This window comes from Oncorhynchus nerka, linkage group LG15 (assembly GCF_034236695.1).
Source record: "Oncorhynchus nerka isolate Pitt River linkage group LG15, Oner_Uvic_2.0, whole genome shotgun sequence".
Lineage (NCBI taxonomy): Eukaryota > Metazoa > Chordata > Actinopteri > Salmoniformes > Salmonidae > Oncorhynchus > Oncorhynchus nerka.
In genome coordinates, this window is record NC_088410.1 from 101051892 (window position 1) to 101069294 (window position 17403).

The 17403-nt window shown below is 45.7% G+C and overlaps 1 protein-coding gene across 2 annotated transcripts in view; it reads right to left on the reverse strand.

Moving 5' to 3' along the window:
- The window catches only part of LOC115142374 (LIM and cysteine-rich domains protein 1), a 35470-nt gene that overhangs the window by 6699 nt on the left and 11368 nt on the right, over nucleotides 1–17403 (reverse strand). For both annotated transcript variants that reach the window (XM_065002099.1, XM_065002098.1), the window contains exons 2-6: nucleotides 14857–14942; nucleotides 12179–12299; nucleotides 11649–11774; nucleotides 6552–6701; nucleotides 6013–6228 (exon numbers count right to left, since the gene is read on the reverse strand). In XM_065002099.1, coding sequence (XP_064858171.1) covers nucleotides 6013–6228; nucleotides 6552–6701; nucleotides 11649–11774; nucleotides 12179–12299; nucleotides 14857–14942 — 699 coding nt within the window. The remainder of the gene's footprint in view (nucleotides 1–6012; nucleotides 6229–6551; nucleotides 6702–11648; nucleotides 11775–12178; nucleotides 12300–14856; nucleotides 14943–17403) is intronic.

The window sequence follows — 17403 nt, forward strand, 5'->3', positions numbered from 1 at the left end:
CTTTTCCCATCGTCACTGCCGTCACTGTTTTGGAGATCAGATGTTTTCATCTGACAACAACGCTAGAAGACAGCGTGTCTCATGACTGTCTCAGATGTGAACTACTTGCATACATTTGCTGTATATACCTGTTACCAAAATGATTGTTCACAATACAAAATTAACCGAAATAATTGACAAGATATGGATGGGGATATATATATATATCCCCAAAAATAAAGGGAACACTAAAATAACATCCTAGATCTGAATGAATGAGCTCTAGAACATATTGGTAGACATTAAATTAGTCCCAAATCCCACCCTAGTGCACTTGTCATGCCCTAACCTGAGAGAGCCTTTTTATGTCTCTAGTTTGGTTTGGTCAGGGTGTGATTTGGGTGGGCATTCTATGTTCTATTTTCTATGTTTTTGTATTTCTGTTTTGTTATACACTGCTCAAAAAAATAAAGGGAACACTAAAATAACATCCTAGATCTGAATGAATGAAATATTCTTATTAAATACTTTTTTCTTTACATAGTTGAATGTGCTGACAACAAAATCACAAAAAGTATCAATGGAAATCAAATTTATCAACCCATGGAGGTCTGGATTTGGAATCACACTCAAAATTAAAGTGGAAAACCACACTACAGGCTGATCCAACGTTGATGTAATGTCCTTAAAACAAGTCAAAATGAGGCTCAGTAGTGTGTATGACCTCCCTACAATGCCTGGGCATGCTCCTGATGAGCCAACTCCTGGACAGTCTGTGGTGCAACTCAGTCTGCGTTGGTGGATGGAGCGAGACATGTCCCAGATGTGCTCAATTGGATTCAGGTCTGGGGAACGGGCGGGCCAGTCCATAGCATCAATGCCTTCCTCTTGCAGGAACTGCTGACACACTCCAGCCACATGAGGTCTAGCATTGTCTTGCATTAGGAGGAACCCAGGGCCACATCCTGCACGGTGTTGGGCTGTAAGCACAACCCCCACCTGTGGACATCGGGCCCTCATACCACCCTCATGGAATCTGTTTCTGACCGTTTGAGCAGACACATGCACATTTGTGGCCTGTTGGAGGTCATTTTGCAGGGCTCTGGCAGTGCTCCTCCTGCTCCTCCTTGCACAAAGGCAGAGGTAGCGTTCCTGCTGCTGGGTTGTTGCCCTCCTACGGCCTCCTCCACGTCTCCCGATGTACTGGCCTGTCTCCTGGTAGTGCCTACATGATCTGGACACTACAGTGACAGACACAGCAAACCTTCTTGCCACAGCTCGCATTGATGTGCCATCCTGGATGAGCTGCACTACCTGAGCCACTTGTGTGGGTTGTAGACTCCGTCTCATGCTACCACTAGAGTGAAAGCCCCACCAGCATTCAAAAGTGACCAAAACATCAGCCAGGAAGCATAGGAACTGAGAAGTGGTCTGTGGTCACCACCTGCAGAACCACTCCTTTATTGTGGGTGCCTTGCTAATTGCCTATAATGTCCACCTGTTGTCTATTCCATTTGCACAACAGCCTGTGAAATGTATTGTCAGTGTTGCTTCCTAAGTGGACAGTTTGATTTCACAGAAGTGTGATTGACTTGGAGTTACATTGTGTTGTTTAAGTGTTCCCTTTATTTTTTTGAGACGTGTATTTCACTTGTGATTTCATGAATAGGAATATTTTCTAGTAATATTTATGTCCTTTATTTTTTTGAGCAGTACAGAGTCAATGTGGAGGCTATATATATATATATATATATATATCCTGTATATAGCCTCCACATTGACTCTGTACCGGTACCCCCTGTATATAGCCTCCACATTGACTCTGTACCGGTACCCCCTGTATATAGCCTCCACATTGACTCTGTACCGGTACCCCCCTGTATATAGCCTCCACATTGACTCTGTACCGGTACCCCCTGTATATAGCCTCCACATTGACTCTGTACCGGTACCCCCTGTATATAGCCTCCACATTGACTCTGTACCGGTACCCCCTGTATATAGCCTCCACATTGACTCTGTACCGGTACCCCCTGTATATAGCCTCCACATTGACTCTGTACCGTAATATCCTGTATATAGCCTCCACATTGACTCTGTACTGGTACCTCCCTGTATATAGCCTCCACATTGACTCTGTACTGATACCCCCTGTATATAGCCTCCACATTGACTCTGTACCGGTACCCCCTGTATATAGCCTCCACATTGACTCTGTACCGTAACACCCTGTATATAGCCTCCACATTGACTCTGTACCGTAATATCCTCCACATTGATTGACATTGACTATATAGCCTCCACATTGACTCTGTACTGGTACCTCCCTGTATATAGCCTCCACATTGACTCTGTACTGGTACCCCCTGTATATAGCCTCCACATTGACTCTGTACTGGTACCCCCTGTATATAGCCTCCACATTGACTCTGTACCGTAATACCCTGTATATAGCCTCCACATTGACTCTGTACCGGTACCCCCTGTATATAGCCTCCACATTGACTCTGTACCGGTACCCCCTGTATATAGCCTCCACATTGACTCTGTACCGGTACCCCCTGTATATAGCCTCCACATTGACTCTGTACCGGTACCCCCTGTATATAGCCTCCACATTGACTCTGTACCGTAACACCCTGTATATAGCCTCCACATTGACTCTGTACCGGTACCCCCCTGTATATAGCCTCCACATTGACTCTGTACCGGTATCCCCTGTATATAGCCTCCACATCGACTCTGTACCGGTACCTCCTGTATATAGCCTCCACATTGACTCTGTACCGGTACCCCCCTGTATATAGCCTCCACATCGACTCTGTACCGGTACCTCCCTGTATATAGCCTCCACATTGACTCTGTACTGATACCCCCCTGTATATAGCCTCCACATTGACTCTGTACCGGTACCCCCTGTATATAGCCTCCACATTGACTCTGTACCGTAATACCCTGTATATAGCCTCCACATTGACTCTGTACCGGTACCTCCTGTATATAGCCTCCACATCGACTCTGTACCGGTACCTCCTGTATATAGCCTCCACATTGACTCTGTACCGGTACCCCCCTGTATATAGCCTCCACATTGACTCTGTACCGGTACCTCCCTGTATATAGCCTCCACATTGACATTGACTCTGTACCGTAATACCCTGTATATAGCCTCCACATTTAACTATCCTATATATATCCTGTATATAGTCTCGTGATTTTACTGCTGCTCTTTAACTACTTTTTATTTCTTATTCATATTTTTTTTTAACTGCATTGGCTTGTAAGAAAGCATTTCAATATAAGGTCTTCAATGTGACTAATAAATATATCTGTCATATACCCCAGGCACCGTTTTCCCCCCACTTCGCCTTACTATTTAATTTTTTTATTTTACCTTTATTTAACCAGGCAAGTCAGTTAAGAACACATTCTTATTTTCAATGACGGCCTGGGAACAGTCGGTTAACTGCCTGTTCAGGGGCAGAACGACAGATTTGTACCTTGCAGCTCGGGGGTTTGAACTCGCAACCTTCCGGTTACTAGTCCAACGCTCTAACCACTAGGCTACGCTGCCGCCCCACTATCTACCCAATAGGAAACTACTAGCTGCTGTGTGTGCAGCAACAGAATCTGAAGAGGGAAAATGTCTCGTTCATACCAGTCAGGAGAAAAACACACTACATCTACATTACCTGGAGTTAAATACAAACAGTTGAAGTCGATAGTTTACATAATTAGGTTGGAGTCATTAAAACTCGTTTTTCAACCACTCCACAAATTTCTTGTTAACAATCTATAGTTTTGGCAATTCGGTGAGGACATCTACTTTGTGCACGACACAAGTCATTTTTCCAACAATTGTTTACAGACAGATTATTTCACTGTATCACAATTCCAGTGGGTCAGAAGTTTACATACACTAAGTTGACTGTGCCTTTAAACAGCTTGGAAAATTCCCGAATATTATGTCATGGCTTTAGAAGTTTCTGATTGGCTAATTTACATCATGTGAGTCAAATGGAGGTGTACCTGTGGATGTATTTCAAGGCTTGACATCATGGGAAAATGAAAAGAAATCAGCCAAGACCTCAGAAAGAAAAAAAATGTAGACCTCCACAAGTCTGGTTCATCCTTGGGAGCAATTTCCAAAGGGCTGAAGGTACCACGTTCATCTGTACAAACAATAGTACGCAAGTATAAACACCATGGGACCATGCAGCCATCATACTGCTCAGGAAGGAGACGCGTTCTGTCTCCTAGAGATGAATGTACTTTGGTGCGAAAAGTGCAAATCAATCCCAGAACAGCAGCAAAGGACTTTGTGAAGATGCTGGAGGAAACAGGTACAAAATTATCTATATCCACATTAAAATGAGTCCTATATCAACATAACCTGAAAGGCTGCTCAGCAAGGAAGAAACCACTGCTCAAACTTCCAGAAAAAAGCCAGACTACGGTTTGCAACTACATATGGAGACAAAGATCGTACTTTGAGAAATGTCCTGTGGTCTGATGAAACAAAAATAGAACTGTTTGGCCATAATGACCATCATTATGTTTGGAGGAAAAAGGGGGAGGGCTTGCAAGCCGAAGAACACCATCCCAACCGTGAAGCACGGGGGTGGCAGCATCATGTTGTGGGGGTGCTTTGCTGCAGGAGGGACTGGTGCACTTCACAACATAGATGGCATCATAAGGTTGGAAAATTATGTGGATATATTGAAGCAATATTGAAGCAACATCTCAAGACATTAGTCAGGAAGTTAAAGCTTGGTCGCAAAAGGGTCTTCCAAATGGACAATGACCCAAAGCATACTTCCAAAGTTGTGGCAAAATGGCTTAAGGACAACAAAGTCAAGGTATTGGAGTGGCCATCACAAAGCCCTGGCCTCAATCCCATAGAAGATTTGTGGGCCGAACTGAAAACGCGTGTGCGAGCAAGGTGGCCTACAAACCTGACTCAGTTACACCAGCTCTGTCAGGAGGAATGGGCCTAAATTCACCCAACTTATTGTGGGAAGCTTGTGGAAGGCTACACAAAAGGTTTGAACCAAGTTAAACAATTTAAAGGCAATGTTACCAAATACTAATTGAGTGTATGTAAACTTCTGACCCACTAGGAATGTGATGAAAGAAAACTGAAATCATTCTCTACTATTATTCTGACATTTCACATTCTTAAAATAAAGTGGTGATCCTAACTGACCTAAAACAGGGATTTTTTTACTAGGATTAAATGTCAGGAATTGTAAAAAACTGAGTTTAAATGTATTTGGCTAAGGTGTATGTAAACTTCCGACTTCAACTGTATATAATATACTGTGTATACGTATGTTTCTAATGTCCTCTTCTTTAAAGTGCTGGATTTTCACCCACAGCAACCAATCTAATCTTAACTCATATATATATATATATATATATATATGTCAACTTTATGGTTCAACATAATTAAAACGGGAAGAGAACTAAGCATTTGTAATATGAATGCCAAAACAAAGATATTAATTTTCTGTAAATTCAAATAAAAAAAATAATTAAAAAAGTATTCTTGTAGGAAAACATCTCTCCTTCAGAGTCCAGGGGTGCTGAGATAAAAGTAAGGAATGAAGTAATGAAAGAGAAACGTAAAGTAGCCTAAGGCTTGAAAGGGTTGGAGTGGAGTCCACCTCTTCAGAGCAGGCAGAGCCTGAGGATAGGTGATAGACGGGGTCAAAACAGACCTGGGTTCAAGTACTATTACAAATCATTTCAAATACTTAATCTGTGCTTGATTGAGCATGCCTGGCTTAATGGAACCAATCGAATAGTTACTCCCAAAAACTGCAAAACCCGCCCATCTGACACGTCAGGCTAAAGCAAACCTTGCATATTACAATGACTTACATATTCACTTTTACAGCAGTCAGTCCCATTGGTGGTAGGAGTATCAACAGGGTCTGGCTGGACAATGAGACTTACATATTCACTTTTACAGCAGTCAGTCCCATTGGTGGTAGGAGTATCAACAGGGTCTGGCTGTACAATGAGACTTACATATTCACTTTTACAGCAGTCAGTCCCATTGGTGGCAGGAGTATCAACAGGGTCTGGCTGGACATTGGTGGCCTGCCCATTCCCAGTTCCGTCCTTCGGCTTTTCTCCTTTGACGACGGGCGGAGGGTTAGCGCCTCCCTCCCCAGGCAGCGCCACCTCCCCTACTCCTAGAGCCTCCTCTTTGTAGCGCTTCATAAAGACAGACATGGCCTGGAGCTGGTGGAAGGATCAAGACCAAAGATGGGAAATAAGTGTGTATATTCCATCCTCAACTATGATTTAATGAATGTAATGTTCATTACTGCTAGTGAAGCTTCATATTTATTAATTATACAACAATTCATGTCAAATGTATGTTAAAAGAAATGGGTCTGCGCTCTTTAAAAAAGGTTCTTCATATCAAATCGTGTCTGTTACAGGTGTGAGGTTTGAAACTAAGAACCTAACTGAAGAGATGGAGCACACTATCAAACGTGGACAAATCCCAAAATAGAGGATTTATTTATTTGGACAAGAAGTGAATCAAATGAAAATCTAACCTGATCCTCTGGTAGTGGCCCGTGGCACTGGGAGGGGTCCTGGTCGTAGACAGGCAGCTGTCTCATCAGCTGCCTGCGTCGGTACATTGCTCCCTCAGTCCCTGCTACAGGACGCTTTTCTTCTGGGAGCAACTCCATATACAGCATGGCCTGGAAAGAGAGAGAGAGAGAGAGAGAGACACAGGTAGGGACAGAGAGAGGGAGTAAGAAGAGAGAGAGAGAGAGAGAGAGAGACACAGGTAGGGACAGAGAGAGAGACAGAGAGAGAGGAGAGAACACCAAAAGAGGGAGTAAGAATAAGAAGTAGGGACAGAGAGAGGGAGTAAGAAGAGAGAGACAGACACAGGTAGGGACGGAGAGAGGACAGAAAGAGGGATTAAGAAGAGAGAGAGAGAGAGAGAGAGAGAGGCCGTAAATCCTAAACCACCCCCTCGCTCATATCAACTCGCTCTGAGGGGCTCCATTAATTCACACTCCTGACTTGAATGACGCAATTCACGTTCCACGTTTAAATAATAAAACAAAATCATGAAATTCAAATGAACAAATCCCCCCCCACCCTCCCCCTCCCGTCGCTTTACAAGATATACACTGAGTCCCTACCTGTGTCTCGGTCTCTCTTCTTACTCTAAACATTAGTTGAAACACCTTCCTAATTTTGAGTTGCACCGGCAACAATAGACCCAAATCTAACATGTCCAGACAAGTATGTGTGTTACTTTTAGGAGCTGGGTAAAATACTTGAGTGTTTAGCTTCAGCTAAACGGTACAGTTTCATCTTTGATTGGTTCTGTTTGTTAAAAATAAGGACTGTAGTCAGCAGCAGCTATAAGTGGCTTTGGGACCGGAGATTGGTTTCCTTTAACATGAGAAAAGCCTTTTAAAAAAAGAAACTGCGCTACACCCTACGGCGGCACCTAAACAGCACCCTATTCCCTAGGTAGTGAACAACTTTAGACCAGGGCCATATGGAGACAACCGCGGCGTGTTCCTCTATTCCCGGTAGTGGAGAAACACAACCTCTAGTTCAGTGGTTCCTAACCTTTAAAATCAGTTCCTATACCTCCAAATGAATTTCGCTCTCAACTGAATTTTGCTCTGCCTAGATTACTACTACCCCCCTTCGTGTGCATTTTACCCCCTGTGGCTAGACCAAGTGCCCCCAGGGGTCCCCATTACCCCTAGTTGGGAACCACTGCTCTAATCGACAGGGTCCCTGTTAGGGAACAGAGCACAGAGAGGTCCATTCATACTGTAGTTCTCCGAGGCCCATCTCCCTGTGCTGCCCCATACACACCCACACCGCAGCAGACCGCATTACCCACGCTGCAACACTGACTCGTTGTTATTAACAGAGCAGCCTTTATGGTGATGTTTAACACCACCACTTTAAGAGCAGTTTAACTAGCGTTAAGACAAATAAAACCTCTTGGCAGACATTTTTATTTATTGGGGGAGGAACACACACACATTCCAGAGCGGTTCCACAGTGCTGGCCAATCAGCTAACCCTCACAGTGCTGTGAGAGAGTTGGGGGACCATCACTCTCCCCTTCAGCCTTCAGGCTGCTGTCAACACAATGTTGCCTCGCTAGCAGAGCCTTCCATCCCTACCTCCCTAATCAAGCCAACCACCACGACTATTGGGCCTACCAAACCACAGCTGTGACCTAGGACAACCCTGCTTCTCTTCTGTCAGCACTCTGTGTCCTGGCACACCACTCTATTCCTCATCTCTCCATCTCTAACAAACGTATCTAGCTAGTCTCTCAAAACAGCCAATCATCCTTCATCTCTCCGCTAATAACAGATGTCAAACACATTCCTAACAGCCTCTGTAAATAGTAAACGTCTGTCAGAAAACCCAATGTGACTGAGGTTTTCTTTGTAAGCACATCTAGGATGGATAGGGTGGGCTACAGCGCTCTTTAATGGGTAAGCTCTGCTCACCACTCTCTGTCTGCCTCACACTCTACAATCCTGGGGTAAAGCTCACCACTCACCATTCCACCACTCTACAATCCTGGGGTAAAGCTCACCACTCATGCCTGTCATTAGTGTGTCCTGATGAAGGATTCCTGGAAGGCCGGCCCTGGCTTTAAGAGCATGAGGGAGACAGGCAGGAGAGAGGCCCACACACACACACGCGCAGGCTTTAGCAGGCAGGCTGGATCCTGTTCCTCGCTGCATCAACTGAGGTATTCTTATAGAGAGACCACTAATATTCACTGTACCACTAACAGAAATATACATCAGCTGTACAGTGTCAGAAACAAAAATGCATAGCAAAGACGGAGATCATATTACAGATGAAATGAAACTCTCAATCCGATGTAGTTTTCTGTTGTGTAGGTCAGACTAGGTGATGCAGAGCCCATTCTACAGATGGAACATTAAGGTTTCTACATTAACATGACACTACAACATTCTATAGCAGCCATGTTAGCTTCCCCAGTGGTATAAAGTACTTACATTTAGTACTTCAAAGTATTTTTTTACTTAAGTAGTTTTTGTAAGGGTATCTGTCAGGGAAGCGAACTAGTCACCTTTCGGTGACATTCGCCATTTAAATTTTTTTTAAAATAGGTGATCTTGGTCATCCGCGTAGATCCCATGAGAAGGTGGGGGGGGGGCTTTGGCTGTAAGCGAACGAGTGATGCGTTTGGATCACTACTGGCTGTATCCAAGGCTCAGCCAATCAGACTGAAGAGAGAAGAAACAACCGATGTGCTAGTTACAGCATCAGGGCTCGCTCTGGAAAGACAGCTTGTCAATTACAGCAACTGCGTCCCCTGAACGATAACGGAGAGGTAGGTGAGATGCCTGACCACGGCGACCGGGGGTGAGAAGGGGATGAATTATACTTCATGAGCTGTAACCGAAAAACAACTGGCATTTGGAAAGTTTGAGGTCAGAATTGTTAGGCATCTTGCTAGCTAGATTAAATTCTCCGTTAGTTAGCCAGAGAAATGTTGATCAACATCAGCCAACTTAACTGATCAAATACTTGAGTTTATGGTGTATATAACAGGGTACTTTATCCACCACTGAGCTCCCCATTAACATTACATGGAGAATATAAAAAACATGCTACGTACCCGAATATCTAGAATAGAAACATGCTATGTACCCAAATATCTAGAATAGAAACATGCTAAACCCCACCTCTTTAAGGAATACCTAGGATAGGATAAAGTAATCCCTCTCACCCCCCCTCCCCCTGAAAAGATTTAGATGCACTACTGTTCCACTGGAGGTCATAAGGTGAATGCACCAATTTGTAAGTCGCTCTGGATAAGAGCGTCTGCTAAATGACTTAAATGTAAAATGATGTACCTGAATATCTAGAATAGAAACATGCTATGTACCTGAATATCTAGAATAGAAACATGCTATGTACCTGAATATCTAGAATAGAAACATGCTATGTACCTGAATATCTAGAATAGAAACATGCTATGTACCTGAATATCTAGAATAGAAACATGCTATGTACCTGAATATCTAGAATAGAAACATGCTATGTACCCGAATATCTAGAATAGAAACATGCTATGTACCCGAATATCTAGAATAGAAACATGCTATGTACCCAAATATCTAGAATAGAAACATGCTATGTACCCAAATATCTAGAATAGAAACATGCTATGTACCCGAATATCTAGAATAGAAACATGCTATGTACCTGAATATCTAGAATAGAAACATGCTATGTACCTGAATATCTAGAATAGAAACATGCTATGTACCTGAATATCTAGAATAGAAACATGCTATGTACCTGAATATCTAGAATAGAAACATGCTATGTACCTGAATATCTAGAATAGAAACATGCTATGTACCCGAATATCTAGAATAGAAACATGCTATGTACCTGAATATCTAGAATAGAAACATGCTATGTACCCAAATATCTAGAATAGAAACATGCTATGTACCTGAATATCTAGAATAGAAACATGCTATGTACCCGAATATCTAGAATAGAAACATGCTATGTACCTGAATATCTAGAATAGAAACATGCTATGTACCCAAATATCTAGAATAAGAAGAAAACAAACATGCTAGATATTTAGTTACGTGTTCTCTTCTTATTCAGGTACGTAGCATAAGCAGAAAAACAAACATGCTACGTAACTAAATATCTAGAATAAGAAGAAAACTAAAAAGAGCCGAAATCTAAACATACGGCTCTGTGGTGATGGTGGCTGTGGACGGACCATCAGCTCTGACTGACTAAAGGTGGGAAATGCCAAGCCTGGAACAGTGTTGACCTCTACAACATCACACCTCAATGCTGCCTCTGGCTGAGGCTCACTGCTGTTACAGTCAGGACCTATTCTGGAAGAGAGCATATCTTTAATGGAGCTCTTTAAAAATGTAGGAGCTGGACCAGGTCCGACCAGGCCTTTTGTCCACAGGGACCCTTGAGGCCTCGTGTCAGAGCAGAGAGGAGCGCGTTAGCAGGACAGAAAGACATAAAGGTCTGGAAATAAACCTTGTGGTTCTTCCGTCGGCTGACATGCAGGAAGTGTGCCCACTGTGTGTCAGGGTGAACCCCCCCCCCTCCCTCCACTCTCTCAGGGGGACGTGAAATTATGATTTAATTTCAGCTGCTCTGGCTTCAGTTTCCTCTTTCCTTCCCGAGCGCCAGAATGGGACAGGCTTGGGACAGGCTTCTGTCCTCCACCATGGAATTTAAATTCAATGCAGTATAACTACGCACTTTTACTAACTCAATCCAACAGGTAAAGTGGTCTCCCTCCCTCCCTCCCTCCTCACCAGTTTCTGTGTGAGTCCTGGCGGTGCCCAGTCGTAGGTGATGGTGTCCTTCCTTCCCTCCCTCCCCCTCCCTCCTCACCAGTTTCTGTGTGAGTCCTGGCGGTGCCCAGTCGTAGGTGATGGTGTCCTTCCTTCCCTCCCCCCTCACCAGTTTCTGTGTGAGTCCTGGCGGTGCCCAGTCGTAGGTGATGGTGTCCTTCCTTCCCTCCCTCCCCCTCCCTCCTCACCAGTTTCTGTGTGAGTCCTGGCGGTGCCCAGTCGTAGGTGATGGTGTCCTTCCTTCCCTCCCTCCCCCCTCCCTCCTCACCAGTTTCTGTGTGAGTCCTGGCGGTGCCCAGTCGTAGGTGATGGTGTTGAAGGTGGGGTCCTTCCTGGACACCACAGGGTTGGTGATGATCATACGGTTACGTTTGTACACTCGGATGCCCTTCACCTGTTACACAACGGAAATGGAAATGGATTTATGGCCTTCGGGTGGTCAGAGGGTCTAAACTGATGGCTCCAGAATACACATCCTGTTGTAGCTGGGTTCCACGCAAACACACCGAACTCCAATAACCAACTAATCGTGTTCCTTAGTTAAAAATGCAAATAGTTAAAAAATCAGGTGTGTTTGCTAGGGATGGGGGGGGTGATACCAATCAGCCCCCCCCCCCAGAGGACTGGAATTGCCCAGACCTGCTCTATTCTATCCAATAAAATAACATGTCAAGTCCCATTGACATCTTTTACCAGGGATGCAGAACAACTTTAATCTCCTTGAAGATATAAAATGCAGTGAATCCACCTGAATTGTGGTTTTCAAAATGTTGAAAAAGCATCAAATCAAAAGAGCACCTTGACTGTCAGGTGGACGTATTTGGAGTTGGCGAGGAGACGACCCATCTTGTGATCGTCCTCCAGGTCTGAGCGGTGACCGTGGTCTTCCACACCGCAGCCACACTGGGTACAGGCTTTTCTGGAGGCAGAGAATAGGTCATATGAAAAGGTAAAGACATCCTCCAGGGTCTGGACACCCTGCATGCTTTCCTGATGGGGGGGGCTGAACCGATCAGGGCAGAGTAGAATACAACAGAGTAGAACAGAACACGGCAGAGTAGAACACGGCAGAGTAGAACAGGGCAGAGTAGAACAAAACAGGGCAGAGTAAAACAGGGCAGAGTAGAACAGAACAGGGCAGAGTAGAACAGAACAGGGCAGAGTAGAACAGAACACGGCAGAGTAGAACACGGCAGAGTAGAACACGGCAGAGTAGAACACGGCAGAGTAGAACACGGCAGAGTAGAACAGGGCAGAGTAGAACAGAACACGGCAGAGTAGAACAGAACACGGCAGAGTAGAACAGAACACGGCAGAGTAGAACAGAACACGGCAGAGTAGAACAGAACACGGCAGAGTAGAACAGAACACGGCAGAGTAGAACAGGGCAAGAGACGGTAGAGTAGAACAGAACACGGCAGAGTAGAACAGGGCAGAGTAGAACAGAACAGGGCAGAGTAGGACAAGGCAGAGTAGAACAGAACAGGGCAGAGTAGAACAGGGCAGAGTAGAACAGAACACGGCAGAATAGAACAGGGCAAGAGATGGCAGAGTAGAACAGAACACGGCAGAGTAGAACAGGGCAGAGTAGAACAGAACAGGGCAGGGCAGAGTAGGGCAGGGCAGAGTAGAACAGGGCAGAGTAGAACAGAACAGGGCAGGGCAGAGTAGGGCAGGGCAGAGTAGAACAGGGCAGAGTAGAACAGAACAGGGCAGAGTAGAACAGGGCAAGAGACGGCAGAGTAGAACAGAACACGGCAGAATAGAACAGGGCAAGAGACGGCAGAGTAGAACAGAACACGGCACAGTAGAACAGGGCAGAGTAGAACAGAACAGGGCAGGGCAGAGTAGGGCAGGGCAGAGTAGAACAGGGCAGAGTAGAACAGAACAGGGCAGGGCAGAGTAGGGCAGGGCAGAGTAGAACAGGGCAGAGTAGAACAGAACAGGGCAGAGTAGAACAGAACAGGGCAGAGTAGAACAGAACACAGCAGAATCGAACAGGGAAAGAGATGGCAGAGTAGAACAGAACACGGCAGAGTAGAACAGGGCAGAGTAGAACAGGGCAGAACAGGTGATACAAAATAGCTAACATACATTCTTGTACAAAACACTTCCACTCTTTGATGGATGGGTGTGTGCTCTGTTCTGATTGGTCCTTCGATCAGAACCAGCGACCTATAGATCTACTTGATCCCTCCAATGTATCTGTTTTTTTGTTCCTCTAGTCAGGGACTGATTTAGACCTGGGACACCAGGTGTGCGATTCCTCTAGTCAGGGACTGATTTATACCTGGGACACCAGGTGTGCGATTCCTCTCTAGTCAGGGACTGATTTATACCTGGGACACCAGGTGGGCGATTCCTCTCTAGTCAGGGACTGATTTAGACCTGGGACACCAGGTGGGCGATTCCTCTCTAGTCAGGGACTGATTTAGACCTGGGACACCAGGTGGGCGATTCCTCTCTAGTCAGGGACTGATTTAGACCTGGGACACCAGGATTTCAGTACCCCGGCCTAGGTTGGAGACATAGGGTAGGATTTCAGTACCCCGGCCTAGGTTGGAGACATAGGGTAGGATTTCAGTACCCCGGCCTAGGTTGGAGACATAGGGTAGGATTTCAGTACCCCGGCCTAGGTTGGAGACATAGGGTAGAACGAGTCATATTCACAAGCTTTGGAAAATAAACTGATTCATGTCTAGAATTTTCCTCATTCATGCAAAGAGTTATGGGATATTAGAAGCATTCTGGACTCATCCTTCAAGTTTTCCAACTAAAAGATCTACAGGAAGTACCTCTCCATATCCACAGCAATAAAAACAAAATCTATTTTTGGCTTGGTTCAGCTGAACAACTATCAAAAGTAGTTTAGTCCCAAAGCTAAAAAAAAAAAAAAAATAAACACATAAAATACTTCTTAGGAAGAGTTGAATGGGAGCAGTGGATCCTGGTCAGTTTTAGAACGGTGTGTATATCATCGATTAGTCAGTGGCTGAGTGCCAAATAGCCCCGTTGCCTATATAATGCACCACCGTTTGCCCGGCCCCTTGGGGGTGGCCCTGGGGGCGGCACCACCGTTTGCCCGGCCTCTTGGGGGGGGGGCGGCACCACCGTTTGCCCGGCACCTTGGGGGGGCCTGGGGGCGGCACCACCATTTGCCCGGCACCTTGGGGGGGGGCCTGGGGGGGGGCCTCACCATTTGCACCACCTCCCTTGGTGGGGCTCTGGTCAGAAGTAGTCTAAGGAAAGGGTGCCATTTGGTAAAAGGCCAATATTTCAGGACCAGTCATCTTCCACTATATAAATAACTTGAAACAAAAACACTCCATTATGGCCATTGGTGGCAGCGAGGCAGTCGAGGCAAATGGAGCAAAACATTCCAGAACCGTTAGGGGAGAACTAAAGGGAACTAGGAAAACGTAGGATTCTGCTTTACACCACTGCTTGTGTGTGTGTTAACGTTGGGGATAAATTACCTCCAGGAATGGGGGAGGAATCCAGAGCAGATCCCTTTACATGACAGACACGTTGCACCCTTCCCTACTACAGCCGCTGACCACATCTGGGGAGAGAGAGGAGACAGACAGAGAGAAGGGGGACAAATGATTAGACAAGTAATCCAGGGAGGGAAACACTCAGTGGACACCGACTTGAGCCTCGGAGCCCTTTGAAAGCTTCGTAGCCTCAACTCATAAACATCCCTGTGTGACGCGATTCATTAGGATCCTCATTAGCCTTGACTGTAGGTTTGTTTACTCCATGTGTAACTCTGTGCTGTTGTTTATTAAATAAAAATAAATAAAAGCCAACAGCTCGTCTTACTGGGGTCACAAAATATACTTTGCACAAAAATACTTTACATTCGTTTAAAAACAGTAACATGTAGTGTGTGTGTGCGCGCGCCTCTATCAGCCTCTATCAGCCTCATGTCACACACACACACACACACACACACACACACACACACACGTTTTGCTTTATCTGTTGTTTTAAAAAACAAACAGGTTTAATGTTTATTTGAGCTATATAAAGATGAGAGTTCCATGCATTCATGGCTCTGTATAATAATGGACATTTCCTTGATGTACAGCCCTCTGTTTACAATGAAGAGCCAAAACGTGCCGCTCTGTTCTGGGCCAGCTGCAGTATCACTAGGTCTTTCCTTGCAACACACAACCTGACAATTATCAAGATAAAACTAGAGACTGCAGGAACTTGCTTTGTGGAATGCAGAGCATCTCTTTATTACGGACCTCTCCCCATCTCTTTATTACAGACAGACCTCTCCCCCATCTCTTTATTACAGACAGACCTCTCCCCATCTCTTTATTACAGACAGACCTCTCCCCATCTCTTTATTACAGACAGACCTCTCCCCATCTCTTTATTACAGACAGACCTCTCCAGACAGACCTCTCTTTATTACAGACAGACCTCTCCCCATCTCTTTATTACAGACAGACCTCTCCCCATCTCTATATTACAGACAGACCTCTCCCCATCTCTATATTACAGACAGATCTCTCCCCATATTACAGACAGACCTCTCCCCATCTCTTTATTACAGACAGACCTCTCCCCATCTCTATATTACAGACAGACCTCTCCCCCCATCTCTATATTACAGACAGATCTCTCTACAGACAGACCCATCTCTATATTACAGACAGACCTCTACCCATCTCTTTATTACAGACAGACCTCTCCCCATCTCTTTATTACAGACAGACCTCTCCCCATCTCTTTATTACAGACAGACCTCTCCCCATCTCTTTATTACAGACAGACCTCTCCCCATCTCTTTATTACAGACAGACCTCTCCCCATCTCTATATTACAGACAGACCTCTCCCCAGCTCTATATTACAGACAGACCTCTCCTCATCTCTTTATTACAGACAGACCTCTCCTCATCTCTTTATTACAGACAGACCTCTCCCCATCTCTTTATTACTGACAGACCTCTCCCCATCTCTTTATTACAGACAGACCTCTCCCCATCTTTACGGTTGAATCATCAGTATACATGGACACACATGTTGTTTAATACCATTGGCAGATCATATATAACACACTCACAGTACACACACTCACAGGGCCGTACACACACACACACTCACAGGGCCGTACACACACACACTCACAGGGCCGTACACACACACTCACAGGGCCGTACACACACACACTCACAGGGCCGTACACACACACACTCACAGGGCCGTACACACACACACTCACAGGGCCGTACACACACACACTCACAGGGCCACACACACACTCACAGGGCCGTACACACACACACTCACAGGGCCGTACACACACACACTCACAGGGCCGTACACACACACTCACAGGGCCGTACACACACACACTCACAGGGCCGTACACACACACACTCACAGGGCCGTACACACACACACAGGGCCGTACACACACACACTCACATACACACACACACTCACAGGGGTACACACACACACTCACAGGGCCGTACACACACACACACTCACAGGGCCGTACACACACACACACTCACAGGGCCGTACACACACACACTCACAGGGCCGTACACACACACACTCACAGGGCCGTACACACACACACTCACAGGGCCGTACACACACACTCACAGGGCCGTACACACACACTCACAGGGCCGTACACACACACACACACTCACAGGGCCGTACACACACACACACTCACAGGGCCGTACACACACACACTCACAGGGCCGTACACACACACACACTCACAGGGCCGTACACACACACACACTCACAGGGCCGTACACACACACACTCACAGGGCCGTACACACACACACACTCACAGGGCCGTACACACACACACACTCACAGGGCCGTACACACACACACTACACACACACACTCAGGGCCGTCACACACACACTCACAGGGCCGTACACACACACACACACTCACAGGGCCGTACACACTCACACGTACACACACACTCACAGGGCCACACACACACACACTCACAGGGCACACACACACACTC